Here is a 16,990-nt window from a genome sequence, read left to right as displayed (position 1 = left end):
AGCATCTGGTATTGGAGTGAGAGCTCTTGAATGGAGTGTCAGCACTGATTTGATGTTTGAATCCCCCACCCCCTCTTTTAGGATGTGACATCAACCTACTGGTTTATTTGACTGGAACTGGTTTCCCTAGAGATGCCCAGTCCTTGCAGGTTACAGTGAACCAAACAAGATGTGAAGTTATTTTCTCAAATGAAACAAATGTGGTCTGTGAGCTGGACCTGCTGCCAGTTGGAGTGCATCGGATTTTGATGCTGGTGAGACCTTCAGGCCTTGCCGTTAATGCCAGTGGAGAAGGCCTCTTCCTGTATGTGGAACCCAGGCTGGATGCTGTGGAGCCTGCTATGGTTGCAGAGATAGGTAATGTGGGCGGGCCTCCGCTGCATACCTGTTCTCTGAAGTGACAGTTCTTGTTCATATGCGCAAATCTCGGCCCAAAGCCTGATACATTCTATACCATTGTGATTTGCAGCTTTTTGTTTCCTAGACATTTCTTCAAGTAAAGACACTTTTAAGCTTAGAAATGAACTTGCTTGGCACAGTAAGACTTAAATTTGGCTGATGGTGTGACACACTAGACCATGGAGTCACTTGGATAGTTATTCACCTGAAAAACTCTAAGACGCTAAATGAGACATTGCTAGTTCTAGGGAAAATGTGTCTTGCCTGAGGCTTCACAAGGAAGAGGGTGGGGCCAAGGCACAAAACAGAGTGCTGGGTGTCAATGCTCACAGGTTCTCTGTGCTAGGCTGCCTTGCCTTTAGAAGGCCCGAGGATGCCTCATTTGTAGCTTGCCTAGCTTTTTCTCGAGAGTAAATGTGTCAGGAGATGGCAACACTCTTGTTGAGCAGCAGTGTTTGGCAAGTATGCCCACTCACAAGGAACGTTTCACGTAGTTTTTATTTTACAGCCTTCTCTAGTATTCTTGGAAACTTGGCTAGTATTCAAAGCCAACTACTGTTTTCATAGTTCAAGTCTAGAGAATAGTGGGTCTTGTCAACATCAGAACCATGGATTGGATTTCAGGTCCATAGGAGAGTAGAGATCTTTCTAAGAATTGTTACTTTCTGAAGGACTCTACTAGTTTAGGGAAAACTCCAGCTGGATTATAACAGGTTCAGAAATACCCAGACTCATGTTTGCTAATGTATTAACATTGTAGAATGCAATGCACAATTCCTTTTCTTAATGATTTGTATTTTTCAGTGTTGATTTTGTTGGCCAGAAGCCTGTAGCTCAGAATACAGTTTAAAGCGGTGTGCTCTAGACAGAGTCATTGTTCAAAGGACAAGTTTGCTTCTGATTCTGTTTTGCCTTGGGTGAGTGAATCAGCAGGCCCACCCCTTCTGAGGTCCACACAAAATAGCAAAGTCTTTTCATTGATGTCAGGATGGAGTAACGATACATGTTTTACTCGGAATGAAAGACCATATTCCTCATTATCCCATGAATTATTGCCTTGAGTTTAGGGTTTATTTCAGCCTTCTGACTAGATTTATTAGAGGTTTGATCTTACAGAGTTACTTTCCCAGCTCAGGCCACACTGCTAGATAGCAGACATCTTTTAGGCAAGCAGGAGGCTCAGTCAGCTACTTGCCTTACATAGAGTGATTTGAACTGTTCAGTTTTTCTGGAGTTGACAGAGCTCTCAGGATGCAAGACTTATGGTTTTAAAACTAGAATGACAAATTCTCAGCGTAAAAAACCAGTTCCAGGAGGACTGAAATGTTATGAACATCCCTGTCAGAAGCATGTCATCAGTAAACAGTGAAGAGACTTGAAGGGCTTGGAGCGTCATCCATTGTCCTCCCCTGTTTTAGCAAAAGGCATGATGCTCTGAGAAGGGATAATTTCAGATGCTTAAGTAACTTTTTAAGGCTGGGAGGTGGGATATAAGAAAGGTTCTTGGTGTTGCTTTCTTTGTTATTGCATTAGACTTTCCCAGTGAACCCATCTCCTGCCCCTGTCACCTATACAGTGTCCATAAATGCTCATCGCTCCCTGTACACAGCACCATGCTGGGGGCTGATGACCTTCGTACGTCAAGTCTGGCCCTGGGCAAACAGTATCTCTATCAACTGGGAACTTGTTAGAAGTGCAGTCTTCTGAACCTCCTGAATCAATCTGTTTTTTAATAGAATCCTTAAAGTCTCTATGAATAGTCTAGTGTGTGAAACCCTGCTTTAGGGATTTAAAGAGAACCAGGCAAGACCTGTTAAAAAGAAATTTAAATAAGAGCAGAGTACAGAATGAATAAATATAAAAATGAGATCTGTAATACTCAAAGTCACCACTTATCCCTTTTCAAGCATGCTCAAAAGAAATGTTTGAGGACAATCTTGGCTTTTCTTATAGACTATTAATTCACTTTTGGGCTAAGATAGACTTGCCTTCTTAGGCAGTGTATCCTTGTGAAGCACGCATTTTCAAATGAGAATGATGAGATCTTACCACCCCTATGATTTCTTACAACCACCATTGACAAAATCATCATCATGAGATTTATTTAACTTTCATTATGCCTCAAAACTCAATACTGTGATATGGTAAATAAAAATAAAAATTAAATTAAAAATAAAATGACGATCTTGGATAGGTAGTGGTAAAGATGTAGAGCAAAAATATTAAGAGGATGGCGTGAAGAGGGAAGGAGGACTTTGTTGGGATAGGGTGCTCATTAGCATTTGCTGGAGGAATTTCTGGGCCATGGGTTTAAATACATTTAAAAATTTAACATATATTCCTGGAGACATTTCTCAGTGTTAAAGTGCTTGATATGCATAATTTGGACCCCAGGAAGCCCATGTAAATATCAGATGAGCAAGTGTATAACTCCAACCAGAAGACAGAAATTGGATTGCTAGAGCAAGCTGGCTAATAAAGCTATCTTATCAATGAGCTCTGAGCTTTATTGGGAGACCCTGCTTCAGTAAATAAGGTGAAAGAGCTAAGGAAAATGATTCTTGGCGTCTACCTCTGGACTCCACATGCCTGTACACACACATGTATCTGTATCCACATGCATGAACATTTGTATCCACACATGCACACCACATACATGCATGAAAAATTTGAATTAAAATATAATAGTGGTAAGTATAAGAAATATTCTTTAAAGTTTCTACAATTTTTTTTACATATAGGTATGAATATCTTGGCCTACATCTTACTAATATATTTTTTAATTTTTTGATGTTTAATATTTTCTAAATGAAAAATAATTCAGTATTGTTTCAAGTCATATTTATTTTAAGAGATACTGAATTTCCATGGCTTAGAAGATATTATAGCTTCCTTTCTGGAAATTTTGTTCACCTCAGTCTTTCTTTCCAAATTTGATTGTTCTTTCTTTTGATATTAAGAACTTGAAAATATTTTAATGTATTTGACTATTATTGTATTTCTATAATTAATAAATAATTTTGTGTACTAAAATATGTTTGTCCTTCATAGCTTTAGAGATTGTAAACACTCAGATAAGGCTTCTCTGAAGTTGTGTGAAAATAAGATTCTATGGAGAGATTAGGGATACAGGGGTCATTCCTAAATATAATAAAGGCTATTTACAGCAAGCCGACAGCTAACATCAAATTAAATGGAGAGAAACTCAAGGCCATCCCACTAAATTCAGGAACGTGACAAGGCTGTCCACTCTCTCCTTATCTCTTTAATATAGTGCTTGAAGTTCTAGCAATAGCAATAAGACAAAACAAGGGGATCAAGGGGATTCGAATTGGAAAGGAAGAAGTTAAACTTTTGTTATTTGCAGATGATATGATAGTGTACATAAGCGACCCGAAAAACTCCACCAAAGAACTCCTACAGCTGATAAACTCCTTTAGTATCGTGGCAGGATACAAGATCAACTCCAAAAAATCAGTTGCCCTCCTATATACAAAGGATAAGGAAGCAGAGAGGGAAATCAGAGAAGCGTCACCTTTCACGATAGCCACAAATAACATAAAATATCTTGGGGTAACTCTAACCAAGGAAGTGAAAGACCTATTTGACAAGAACTTTAAGTCTTTGAAGAAAGAAATTGAAGAGGATATCATTTTCTCTCTTTATGTCCAAATCTTTTATTTGAAATTTGCTTTGGATGAAAGATGGGAGTCAAGAATTCAGGTTTTATCTTTACTCATGCTATTCTCTTATTTTATTTACTCAATAAATAATCTATCTGTGTGCTGGAGTGAAGCCACATACCCTTCATGCCCTGTAGACTTGCTTCTGTAAGTTGCCTTCCAGGCTGCTCGTTCTGTCTGCTCGATCTAATCATGTGCTATTTTCACATTTTTATCCTGTTGGATTTTATTTATTTTTTATTTTTTTTAAATATTTATTTATTTATTATGTATACAATATTGTGTCTGTGTGTATGTCTGAAGGCCAGAAGAGGGCATCAGACCCCATTACAGATGGTTGTGAGCCACCATGTGGTTGCTGGGAATTGAACTCAGGACCTTTGGAAGAGCAGGCAATGCTCTTAACCGCTGAGCCATCTCTCCAGCCCCTCCTGTTGGATTTTAAACAAGTTTTGTGTGTGCGTGTGCCTGTGTGTGTGTGTTTCCAGAATACTTCTTTACTCTTATTTCTGAATTATTATTTTCTGGTTGTTCTTGTTCACTTTTCACTGAACTTTACAGTCATCTTGTCTAATTTATAAAAATATCCCACTAAATTTTATTGGAGTCATATCTATGTTTTTATGTTTAATTCAGAGAAATTATGATACGTATTCTTTTGACCGATTTATACTAATTTTTTCAGTTTTAATTTAATCCATTCATTAAGGTCTTCAGCGGCATTTTAAAATTTCTCTCAATGTCTTCTTGTCAAGTTTATTTATAGATGCTGTATCCTTACTGTGTTGCTTTAGTATATTGATCTTTTTTCCCATTTTTTTCTCTACCTTAGAAGTCTCAGGTAGTCAGTCTTGCTCTGACTCTTCAGAGCAAGCTACATACTGAACTTCAGGCGTTATTTCTCTAAGTTGCACCAGTCCCAAAGGTTTTGGTTGTGCTGTGTAAGTTCCTTCTCTTTGTTTAGTCTGCTTCTTGCTTTTGCAGCCCCACTTAATCTCAAGAGACCTGAGTCTCTATTTGGTGCCTTTTCCCACTCTCTTACTGCAGAGCAGACTCATTCTTCTCATCAATAATGGACTGCATTTCTAGCCATATATGGTAGTGTATGTCTATAGTCCCAGCTATATGGGAGACTGAGGCAAGGAGACCGTTTGAGCCCACAAATTCAAGAATCATAAAAAGGCTCCATATCAAAGCAAAGAACCTGAAACAAGCCTCTCCCACCAGATGAGGACAAACAAAAAAAGTGAGCTTTTATTTAGCATCAGCTAAACTAGGGAAGTGTGTTGCGGTGTTGGGAGGACCAGGATCCCTGTTCTGGCCTCTAGCGAGGACACGGTGGCCTTTGTGGCTAACTGGTAGTAGCCCGCAGAGAATTCCTGATGGCAGAGGCAGACAACACTCGTCATTATGTCGTGCTATGGGGACTAAAATCTGCTTTGTGGGGTATTGCCTCTCCAGGTTGGAAGGGCTATTCTTGAAGGAAAATGAAAGCGAGGACAGCTGAGCTTGGGGCCAATGCTAAAAGTGAGCTCCAGGCCCTGCCTCTGCCCCGTTGCTATTTCTACCGTCATGCTGTCACTCGTTGCTTCTTGGGAATGAATCACTTTACGGAATGGGCAAGAATGATATTTAGAATCTAGGTCAGACAATGTTTGCAGACACTACCTGCTTCCTTGACTCCTGGCTATAGCCTTATATTTTATTCATAAAGGTCTCTAGAATGCCTTGCTACTCTTCCCACCCTCTGTTCACCATTTCTTCCTCTCTGTGTTTCTGTGCTTCAATTTAGTCTTGTCCTGCAGTTTGAGCGTTGCCTTGCGTTTTGACTAAAGAGTTTCCTATTTCAATTTCATTTTAATTTTTCCTGTAATTACCTTCGATCTGCTTATAAGGCTATCTATGTGTAAAGGTGCTGCTTTCATTACAGGAGGATTGTGGGTTTCCATCCGAGGTTGTCATTTGGAAGGTACAAGTCTGGTGCTGTTTGGAACTCAGTCGTGTGCCATTGATGCCATTAGCAGCAATTCACAACAAATTCGGTGCAAAGTCCCACCCAGGGTAAGGAGACACATCCCTTTTGTGAACTAAAGTAACTAATCTGAGCTTCTTTCACTATAACAATGTGCTAGTTTTTTTTTTCTATTGTATGTTTTGCTATTTAAAAAAGGTAAAAAACCTGTGCTTGTGTTGTGATTAATTTCAGTTAATTCCTTAAATAATAATGCAACTCAAGCATCCTAATTTGTGATCCCCTTCGAGTCCTGCTTAGTTGGTTCTGTGGGCCATGTTCTGGTGTCCTTGATCCTTCTGATTCCTATAATCCTTCCTTCTCCTCTCCTGTTGAGGTTTCCCTGGCTCCACCTAGTGTTTGACTGAGAGTCTTTGCTTGTGCTCCCATCAGTTGCTGGATGTCAACTTTCTGATGACAATTGGACTAGGCACCAATCTAATGAGTAAAGTAATCATTTCATTGAATTTTTTACATGTCTTGTTTGGCTGTTTGATTCTATCCTGAGTCTCTGCACTGCCCGTCCTCTATGTAGTGTCAGGCATTAGTTCCCTCTGGTGTGGGCCTCAAGTTGGACCAGTCATTATGGTTTCTGCTGTTTCTGAGATTATTTACTTTATTTTTCCATGGTTATAGTTTACCTTCTTGGGTTGGAGTTTTTCTTCTAGTAACCATTGTAGGGCTGGATTTGTGGACAGATATTGTTTAAACTGGACTTTATCATGGAATATATTTTGTTTATCTATGGTGATAGAAAGTTATGCTGGATACAGTGGTCTGGGTCTGTGGTCTCTTAGAGTCTGAAGAACATCTGTCCAGGTCCTTCTGGCTTTTAGAGTCTCTACTGAGAAATCAGGTGTCATTCTAATAGGTCTGCCTTTATATGTTCCTTTTACCCTTGCCGCTTTTATTATTCTTTTTTAGTTCTGTAGGTTTAGTGTTTTGATTATCATGTGGCAAAGGGGCTTTCTTTTCTGTTTCAATCTATTTGGCTGTTCTATAAACTTCTTGTACCTTAGTAGGCATGCCCTTCTTTAAGTTAGGAAATTTTTCTCCTGTTTATGTTGAAAATATTTTCTGAGTTTTTGAGATGGACTTCTTCTCTTTCCTCTATTTCTATTATTCTTAGGTTTGGTCTTTTCTTAGTGTTCCAGATTTCCTGGACATTTTGTGTCAAGAATTTTTAGATTTAAGATTTCCTTTGGCCATTGTATATATTTCTTCTACTGCATCTTCAGTGCCTGAGATTCTCTCTTCTGTCTCTAGTATTCTGTTGGTGATGCATATATTTGTAGTTCCTGTTCACTTACCTAAATTTTTATTTCCAGAATCTCCTCTGTTTGTGTTTTATTTCTTCTGTTTATATTTTCAGGCCTTAAACAGGTTTATTCATTTTCTTCAGCTCTTAATTTTTTCTTGGATTTTTAAAAGGATTTATTCATTTCTTCCATTTTTCTTAGTGTTTTCCTGGATTTTATTAAGGGATTTAGCCATTTCCTCTTTAAGAACTTCTATTTGCTTCATAAAAAATGTTTTTTAAGGTTGTTTTCTTATGCTTCAGCTGTGTTGGAATATTCAGGGCTTACTGTAGTAGGATAGCTGGATTCTTATGGTGACATATTGTCTTGGCTGTTGTTGGTTGTGTTCTTGTACTGGTATCTACACATCTGGGTTGGGGAGGATTATAGGTCTAGGTGTCTATAATCATTTTTATTTTTGTTAGATTGGTGTTTTGTTCCTTGGCTTCTGTTTTCTTTCTCATCTTCTGCTTGTAGCGGCCTGTGGTTGAATAGAGGGTCTCCACTTGATTTTTGGGCTGGACTTCTTTTGGCTGGGATGGCTCTGGTTGAGCAGGGCATTTCCACTGGAGTTGGGGGTTGAAGTTCTGGCAGCTAATGTGGCGTCTGGTCTAGCTGGGGGTCCTCTACCAGATTGGGTACTGGAATATGGTGACAGGCTTGGGTAGGGTGATTGAGGATAGGCTGGGCAGACTCTGAGTGGGTGGGCAGCCTACCTGGAAATTTGGGGGCCTGTGTTGACTTTGGTACTCAGGAGACCTCTGCTAGCACTGGGAGATAGGATACCATGGGAAGGAGAGGAGGGGCAGTAGGGAACCCCATGTTTTAAGTGAACTTCCTCATTCCTTCATTCTTTTTACTGAAGTTCTGTTCTTGCTTTGATCTAGGTTGGACCTCTCTAGACTTCTTTTCTGTAGATTCTATTTTGTTCCTTGTTTTCTCTTACTAATAGATTCACTGTTTCCTCTTCTGTGACAATTTTATACATGGATATAACGTATTTTGATGATGTTCTTCCACTCCTACCCTTCCTTGACTCCATTCTACTTCCTCTGGATTCTTTCTTTCCAAGTTCCTCCCTTTTCTTTTAAGATCCATTGAGTTTCATTAGGGTTTCTTGAATGAGCATAGGGTGTGGGGGGGGCTTACTTACTAATGACTACACCACAGAAGAAAGCAACTACCACATTCCCCAGTAGTCATTAGCTGCTGGTAGGGTCTCAGATGGGAAACCTTCTGAACCACTTCCCCCATCATCCTGGAGTGTTGGTGGACTCTGTTTTACCTATGTCTTGTGGGGTAACCACAGCTGCCATGAGTTCAAGAATTCAGTGGTCAGACCATGTCTAGAAGCCAGCATTTCACAGTACCCATCTCCATCCTTTGGCTCCTGCATTCTTTCTACCACACTTTTCTCCATGTATCTGGAGCCTTGAGGGGTAAGAGTGGTGTCTCATTCACTTGGTTATTATTTATCTGGGAGACCAAAAGCCTTAAGTTGCATCTTACAAAAGACAACGTAGGAGGAAAATTTCTGAGCATTTACATGTCTGAAACTACTCTCTCACTTGATGGATATTTTAGCTGAGTATAGACACTCCGGAAACACCTAACGGCCCAGAAACAACTAGTGTGTTAAGTGCAGATTTCTCTTACTTATCATTCAGGGCACAGCCACTACTATTCAGTACTGCATTTGTCTAAGTTCTTGCCTCTCTGCAGAAACTATATGTGATGATCAGCATTTTTTATATTTATTTGTTTATTTTTACTGATTATGCTTAGAGTTTTCCTTTACCCTCAAATCCAGCTAAGATTTGAATTCTAAAATTGCTTTTCAGGGGAAAGATGGATACACTGTAAATGTGACTGTGATCATTGGAGAGCATTCTACAGTTCTTCCCAGAGCATTTACTTATGTCTCCTCTTTAAATCCAGTGGTTGTGTCTTTGAGCAGAAACAGAAGCAGCATAACAGGTAAGATTCATGTTACCTCCAGCTGTTCTTTCCTACAGTTTTAGTCCTATTAAAAGTCAATGAATAGACTGTGAATTTTAATTTACTTATTTGAGGCAGGGTCTCCCTGTTTAATCCAACTAGCCTGGAACTCTATTTCTATGACCTTAAACTCACAATACTTGTTACACCCTTTTGAGTGTTATGATTGCAGACACGCCCACTGGATCCAACTTATTGTAATATAGATGAAAGATCTTTTTCAGGTTACCTGTCAAAATTTAATCTTATATCTGATTTCTTCTCTGTGGAAATGGGACTATTTCCTCATGAAAATGATGTGAATGTTGCATTAGTATTCAATAAATATTTATTGAAGTCCATCATGCATCTATTCAATTAGTCCTCAAAGTTGATCGTGATTCAATCACTTGCTAATCCGTGATTGGCTGGAGCTAATCTGGTGGTTGGTGAGGCTCAGCTAATGTCACATAAATATACTCATATTTCAGGATGTCAGTTTGTTACTTAGGTATGGAGGCATCTTCAGGCCAATTTAATTTAACTTGACCACATAGTGGGCCTTCGTTTCCACAGATTCTGCATATGTGTATTCAACTATGAGTTGAAAATATTTTTAAAAATTGTGTCTGTACTGAATATTTAGAATAAAATATTTAGATATTTTTTCTAAATGATTTGACAGCTATTATACTACACAATGTATGGGACATTTAAGTAATGTAGATACTATTTACAGTATATGTGAAAATGCCTGTAGGTTCTATGTAGATACTTCATTGTATACAAAGGACTTGAAAATCCTTGGTGTTGAGTATCATGGGATAGGGGTTCCCCAAGATCAGTCCATGCATACCAAGAAATAGCTATATTTATTTTTTAAAGTAATTTATCTTGCCAGGTGGTGGTGGCACACACCTTTAATCCCAGCACTCCGGAGGCAGAGGCAGAGGCAGAGGCAGTTCGAGACTAGCCTGGTCTACAAGAGCTAGTTCCAGTACAGTATCCAAAGCTACAGAGAAACCCTGTCTTGAAAAACAAAAGCAAAAACAAACAAACAAACAAACAAACAAACAAACAAACCCCGGCTGAGACAGGCAGTCTCTTTCAGTCTCATCTAATTAGCTGTGGTGTCCTCTACTTGGGATCACTGCATTGACTCTGAGACACATGTGGTTAATGGACTTTTAGGGTGCTCTATTCCAAACTGAGGGTGCACTGGGGAGTGTGAAGCAGAGGCATGCATTTCCGCTTCTGCTACTGGGTGCATAACTAACTTTCATTAAGGCTCTGGTTGTCTGCAGACTGAGTTTGTCCTTCCTGCATGTTTGTTTATTCTCTAAGTATGAACAATAGCTCCAGTCCTATCCTTCCATTCCTTGCACGCCTATGGATGTTTCCAAGGAGTGTAGATTCCCTGAGGATTAGCTTTTCTGATGATTAGTCAATAGACATCACCATCTTGGTTTCTTTCCCAGACATGTACCTGTGTCTGCACATACCTTTCTTCTTAAAAACCAGCTAGCTGTGTCCCTCAAGCCACTGAATGATTAAATGATAATGTGCTACACAAGACTTGAGACCAAGTTGTAAAATTTTAAGAATTAAATATTAAGCCCCCACTTCACTCACTCTTTTTGAGATTGTATCTACCAAATTGAATCTGAAGTACCATACTGTGCAATAATTCAGCCTCTCCTTATGTTCTTATTTAAATAATCAGGGTTATTCTTTGAAGAAGAACATTCTAATTTGAATAGAAATGCCTGTTAATTGACTCTTATAATGTGTCTTCTACTTAAAATTAAAAAAACCCATGGTTTTAAATAAACTTGTGTGTGTGTATGTGTGTGTGTGCACATGTGTGTGTTAGTGTGTAGCTCAGAGGACAACCTATGGAGTTGGTTCTCTTCTTTTACCATGTGGATCCTAGGGAGCACACCCAGGCCATCTGGCTTGGTGGCAATTACTGTCCCTCTGAGCCATCTACCCACTCCTACCGACACAATTTTGTCAGTTTATTTACAAGTTTTGATAGTTATTTGACGATGAAGTCTATGCAAGCCTTTTTGTGTCCCATAGCATCTTTGCCATGGACTTAATACACATCTCAATTAGAAAGAGTTGAGGTAAGTGTTTATGATATACACTTTTCTTTAAAAAAAAAAGCAGAGTTGCTGATAGTAGCAAAAGACCATTGAACTGCAGAGCAGAGATAGGAGTTCAGGGTTTGCCATTTTCACGGCTTAGCTATGGCACTTTGATGACTAAGGTTTCCTCAACTTTAAACTGCTAGCTGTATTTCACTGGCACAGTGGATCATAATTAACCTCAGCTGCATAATTTATGCAAACCTAAAATCACCTGGAATATGGAGCTTCAGATGAAGAATTGCCGACTCAGTTTGCCCTGTGAGTGTGTGTGAGACACTTCATTTTCTTTTCTTTAAAATTTCTATTTAGATTTATTTATTTTATTTTATGCATGTGAGGATTTTGTCTGCATGTATGTATGGGTACCACATGTGTCCCTGTTACCCATGGAGGTCAGATTTCCTGGAACTGGAGTGATGGATAGTTGTAAACCACCATATATGTGCTGAGAACCAAACCCAGGTCCTCTGTAAGAGCAGCAAGTTCTCTTAGCCACCAAGTCTTCTCTCTAATCTCCTGTGAGGCACTGCATTAATAGACAATTGATATAGGAGGGCTCAGCCAGTTGTGGCTGGTGGCATCCCTAGGATGGGCCTAGGGTATATAGGAAAGGAATAAGCCAAGGACAGCAAATAAACCAGGAGTGTTCCATGGCCTCTGCTTCAGTTCCTGAATTGAAATCTCTTAGCTTCTCTTGAAGGTTCACTGTGACCTATGAGGCCAAGAAACCCTTTTTCTCCCCACATTGGCTTTGGCCAGTGTTTTATCTTAGGGTCATAAAGCAAGCTAGGACTCAGGGGGAGGATCTCATGGGGTAATGACACGGAAGTAGATGACCTGTTGAAATCATGCAGTACATCTCGGAGATGTAGATTTTTACTTTTCTTAGCACAAAAGTAGTAGCTAAAGGAGAGGACACAGAACATTGTTTTGTAGGTAAGGAAGGCAATTGATCCTCCAAATTACTTAACTTGCCTTTCCAGGGATCAAAGTCAGCATAAGTGTCTCAATTTTGCAACATTGATGCAAAATTGAGGTTTTAGGCTGTTCCTCTGTTTAAATAATTATAGAAATTTCATGAGAAAAATGGGGAGCTGTTAAAATTCTTAGAGACTAATGTATAGTGCTGACTTTATTTAATCATAAAAGACTAAGTGGTTGAGGTCCCAGGTCCAGAAGTAAATATAGTCTTCTTCATACAGGAGGCGAGATCCTGTTCCTTGGGATGGCGAGGCTGGTGAACTACACCGATCTGGACATACAAATCCGTGTGCAGAACACCTCTGCTCAGGTCCTCACACAGACAGCTTGGGGATTGGAGGTGGTGCTGCCCCCACTGCCGACTGGCATTCACACGATTTCAGTCTTCATTAATGGAGTCAGCATTCGTGCCCAGGGGTAAGGTTGACTGTGGGTCTGTTTGGTGGCCAGCAATTCACTTGGGAACGTCTGCCTGGAGTCGGGTGTCTTCTTTGTTCCCTGTAAAGTGAGGTGATGAGAGTCTGAGAATTATAAACATACGAATGAATCTCGAAGCCTTGTGGGCAGTTCACTCCTTAGACTAACAGATAAGAAATGTTGTCTTCCTTGTGTGGGGAAGGGGAAACTGGAAGTTAGTGGAGGTGGGGATGGTGTGGGCCTCTGCCTAAAGAAGGCAAGCCTGTGCTGGAGCACTTTAATAAGGCTGTGTCTGGGGCTTTGGATAAATGATTTGTGATAACTGAATTCACTATGTCTCCTGCCTCACGTTCATCTCCTCTGTACCCCCAAATTACTCTATATTTTCTCTAGAAATTCTCTCTCCTTCATCTAGAAAGTATCTAACCTGTGTGGGACTGATGTCGCCCCTGAGACTTTCCCAGGACAGCGCCCCACCCGTCCCTCCACTGTTTTTTTCTCTTTGATCAGAGTCACTGTCATTTGCTTCCCCCTTTACAAGCGTGTCTCCATTCTGTTCGGCTCATCTCCAGGGTGTTTTCTAACACGGACTGTTTTCTCTAGGGTTGATCTCCACATCCAGTACCTCACTGAAGTTTTCAGCGTGGAGCCTTGCTCTGGGTCTCTTCTGGGTGAGTGGTTCCTACGTCACATGTTATTTGTCCAGCAAGTTGGCTTACTGACTATTCAGATTTCGTTCCTGAACTAATGAGCTGGTGAGGGCAGGGCTGCGGGAACCAGGGCGAGATATTTCCCTTCGTTCTCAGACGATCACTGCTCTTTCGTGAGGTGGGAAGAGTTAGGGGACTTCAGCTCTGCGAGTTCCAGAAGTAAAAGAGAATGCAAAGGAGACAGGGAGGACTTTTATTCCTACAGGAAATGTCGAAGCATCCAGTGGACGCCACACTCAAGCAGGTACTAGGAAGGGACGGGCCAGCCTCCTGTTTTAGATACTTCATGTGGGAGGAGAGGAGGGGGAGCCTCAGTCTTTCCGCCGTCCTCTAAGGATGCAAGACAAAGGAGAAAGACAGAAACACAAACAGTAGTGAAGAGTAAGAGCCCTGTAGAGTGTTCTGCCAGACAATGTAACCGATGACAAGAAAATGAAAGAATTGGATTTTTCATTCACATATAAGCAGGGAGTAGTAGAGCCTTCTGAGACATACAAAGGTATTCTAAAATTTTGTCTTAAACACTAGAAAGTATCCCTTTTGGGGGTTTGGTGGTCGGTGATTAAGATCACCTGTTGCTCCTGCAGAGGACTTGGCTCAGTTCCCAGCTCGCATGTGTTGTTAACTCTAGTTTTGGAGCTTCTGTCACGTCCTCTCTGGCATCCACGGGCACAGGACACCGTGGTATACAGACATACATGCAGGCAACATGCCCGTACATGTAACATAAAAATAAACAAAAAATTTAAAGGTATTCTCATCAAACAATTTGAATTGCTTTGCTGTTATGTGAATTTTGTCCTGAGCATTGACCAAATGAACACAAATTTAGCCACGAGGAGGATGAAATTTGTGCATACCACTTACCACTTCATTGCATCAGATCTGTACAGGGCTGCAGTTCCTATTTGGAATATCAGCTTTTACCCCCCCCCCCCGTGTCTTTATGTATGTGTGTCTCCATGTGTCTCCGTGTGTGTGTGTCTCCGTGTGTATGTGTGTGTGTGTGTGTCTGTTTCTCTGAGCACATTCCAGCAGGCACGAAGAGGTCAGAGTTCCGTTCTCTCCTTTCACCACGTGGGTCCTCCTCAGGAACTGACCTCTGGTTATCAGACTTGACAGTGAAGGCATTTAGCTGCTGAGCCTTTCTGCTGGCCAGAATGTTGCTTTTAATTTGTATCGTCCTTGTTTAAACTTTAGGTGGAACCATCCTCAGCACTGCAGGGATAGGACTCGGCCGAGACCGGGCTCTGATTTGGATACTTGTGGACAACCAGACTTGCGACATCGTGACCGTAACTGACAGGAATGTCTGGTGTGAGACCCCGCCAGCTGCACTGTCACCTGGGGCAGATGTTCTCAGTGTCTCCTCTTCCGTGGAGATCTGGGTCGGCAACTCTTCTTTCCTCCATGGTCCAAGCTTGGTGGGGAAGGGCCTTACCTTCGTGTATGAAGCCGCCACAACACCAGCGGTCACTGCTCTGTGGGAAGAGCTCACAAACGACAGCCTGCAGTTCTATGTGGAAGGGAATAACCTTTCTGACTCAGCCATTCTTTTTGGAACCTTGAAATGTGACCTTGAAGTGCAATCTTTTGTCGAGAACGTGAGCTTGCCTGGGTGCTCCTTTCCTCTCTACAGTTTGGAAGCAGGAGTCTATCCTCTCCAAGTTCGACACAAGTGGATGGGGTTTGCCAATATGTCTGCAGTGCCCCAGAAATTTGAGTTGTCACCGCGGATAAGGGCCATTTTCCCAACACGTGGTTCTGTGTGTGGTGGGACAGTACTCACTGTGAAGGGCACGGCCTTCAATTCGAGAAGGAGGTCAGTTCATGTTGACCTTTCGGGCCCTTTCGCTTGTGTGATTTTGAGTTTGAGAGGCCACACGGTCCTATGCCAGACCAAACTGGTGGGCGACCACTTTTCTGCAGTGCCATTTGCTCTAAATGTCACAGTTGTGGTCAATGGGCTGGCCAGCAAGTGTGTAGGGAACTGTACACTCTTCCTGCAGGAAGAAGTGACGCCTACTGTGGATGCCTTGACTGTAAGCCTCAATGGTTCTGTAACCACGGTGCTGATGCGATGCCAAAGGTTAGGTACCACTGATGCCGCACCAACAGTGTTTGTGGATGACCAGCGTCCTTGCCACACAACTTTCTTCAATACCAGCCATGTGGCTTGCCAGATGACTGATTTGACCCCAGGGCTCCACTACCTGTCAGCTGTTCATACACGCACTGGATATGCTTGCCTGGATAGAGTTTCTAGAAACTTCTTCATTGCGCCTCAGGTGTTCGACTATTTTCCTAAGAATTGCAGCATCCACGGTGGAAATCTCTTGACCATAAAAGGCACAGCTCTTAAGGGACAGAACGTTACATTTGTCTATGTTGGCCAGCGGGCTTGTCTCACAGTGAACATCAGTTATGAGCTCATCCAGTGCCTCGTTCCTGAAGGAAGTGGCTCTGTGGCCCTGGAAATAGAGGTGGACGGAGTTTTGTGCCACGCGGGACTCATTGGTTACAGTAGTGTCTTTACTCCGGAACTGCTTTCTGTTTCACGGAGTCATGACATCTTAACCTTTGCAGTCGCCCAGATCTCAGGAGCTGCAAATGTTGTCCTTTTCGTTGGGAAGTCACCGTGCGTGGGTGTCTCTGGGAACTGTACAGTTCTCAGGTGCAGGGCTCCTTTACTTCCTGCTGGGGAGTATCCTGTCACAGGCTATGACCACAGCAGAGGCTGGGCCTCTTCGGCTCTCATTCTGGAGCTGAGAGCGACTGTGACCTCGGTGACTAAGAACTTTGGTAAGTAGAGAAGACAAGATAGAACGCGCTCTCTATAAAACGAATTAACTGTTACTGTCCGTTTTTAGGAAGGAGGGCACCAACGTCACTGTAGGGTAGCAGGAAGAAAGAGCTGCGAGACTTCTTGTAGCCATAGCTTCTTCCTCAAGCCAGTTTTTGTGACATTTTGTTGATTTATCTTCATTTTCCATCAGAGAAATTTCACATATTCCCTAAGTATTTGTTGTATTTTACTTTAATGCATCAACTTCACTGGACATGTGTTTTAAATTTAATAATATAATTTGCTAAAGCTCATTATTTTATTATATAAATGTATTCATCTATTTTAGACATATGCTGATTTGTATTATATATTTTTTAATTTTTAAAATTGTTTTTATTGAGCTATACATTTTTCTACGCTGCCCTCCCTATCTCTCCCCTTCCCTTCTCCCCTCTCCCATGATCCCCATGCTCTCAGTTTACCCAGGAAATCTTGTCTTTTTCTACTTATCATGTAGATTAGATCCTTGTATGTCTCTCTTAGGGTCCTCATTGTTGTCTAAGTTCTCTGGGA

At 41.3% G+C, this 16,990-nt stretch overlaps 1 protein-coding gene across 1 annotated transcript in view; it reads left to right on the top strand.

Moving 5' to 3' along the window:
- Pkhd1 (PKHD1 ciliary IPT domain containing fibrocystin/polyductin) overlaps positions 1-16,990 on the top strand; it is a 380,278-nt gene that overhangs the window by 15,083 nt on the left and 348,205 nt on the right. Inside the window, exons 12-17 of the mRNA XM_038343811.1 lie at positions 82-357; positions 6,013-6,143; positions 9,233-9,368; positions 12,724-12,919; positions 13,523-13,590; positions 14,830-16,431. Coding sequence (XP_038199739.1) covers positions 82-357; positions 6,013-6,143; positions 9,233-9,368; positions 12,724-12,919; positions 13,523-13,590; positions 14,830-16,431 — 2,409 coding nt within the window. The remainder of the gene's footprint in view (positions 1-81; positions 358-6,012; positions 6,144-9,232; positions 9,369-12,723; positions 12,920-13,522; positions 13,591-14,829; positions 16,432-16,990) is intronic.

This window comes from Arvicola amphibius, chromosome 9 (assembly GCF_903992535.2).
Source record: "Arvicola amphibius chromosome 9, mArvAmp1.2, whole genome shotgun sequence".
In the NCBI taxonomy this organism is placed as follows: domain Eukaryota; kingdom Metazoa; phylum Chordata; class Mammalia; order Rodentia; family Cricetidae; genus Arvicola; species Arvicola amphibius.
This window is presented reverse-complemented; position numbering and strand designations above follow the sequence as displayed.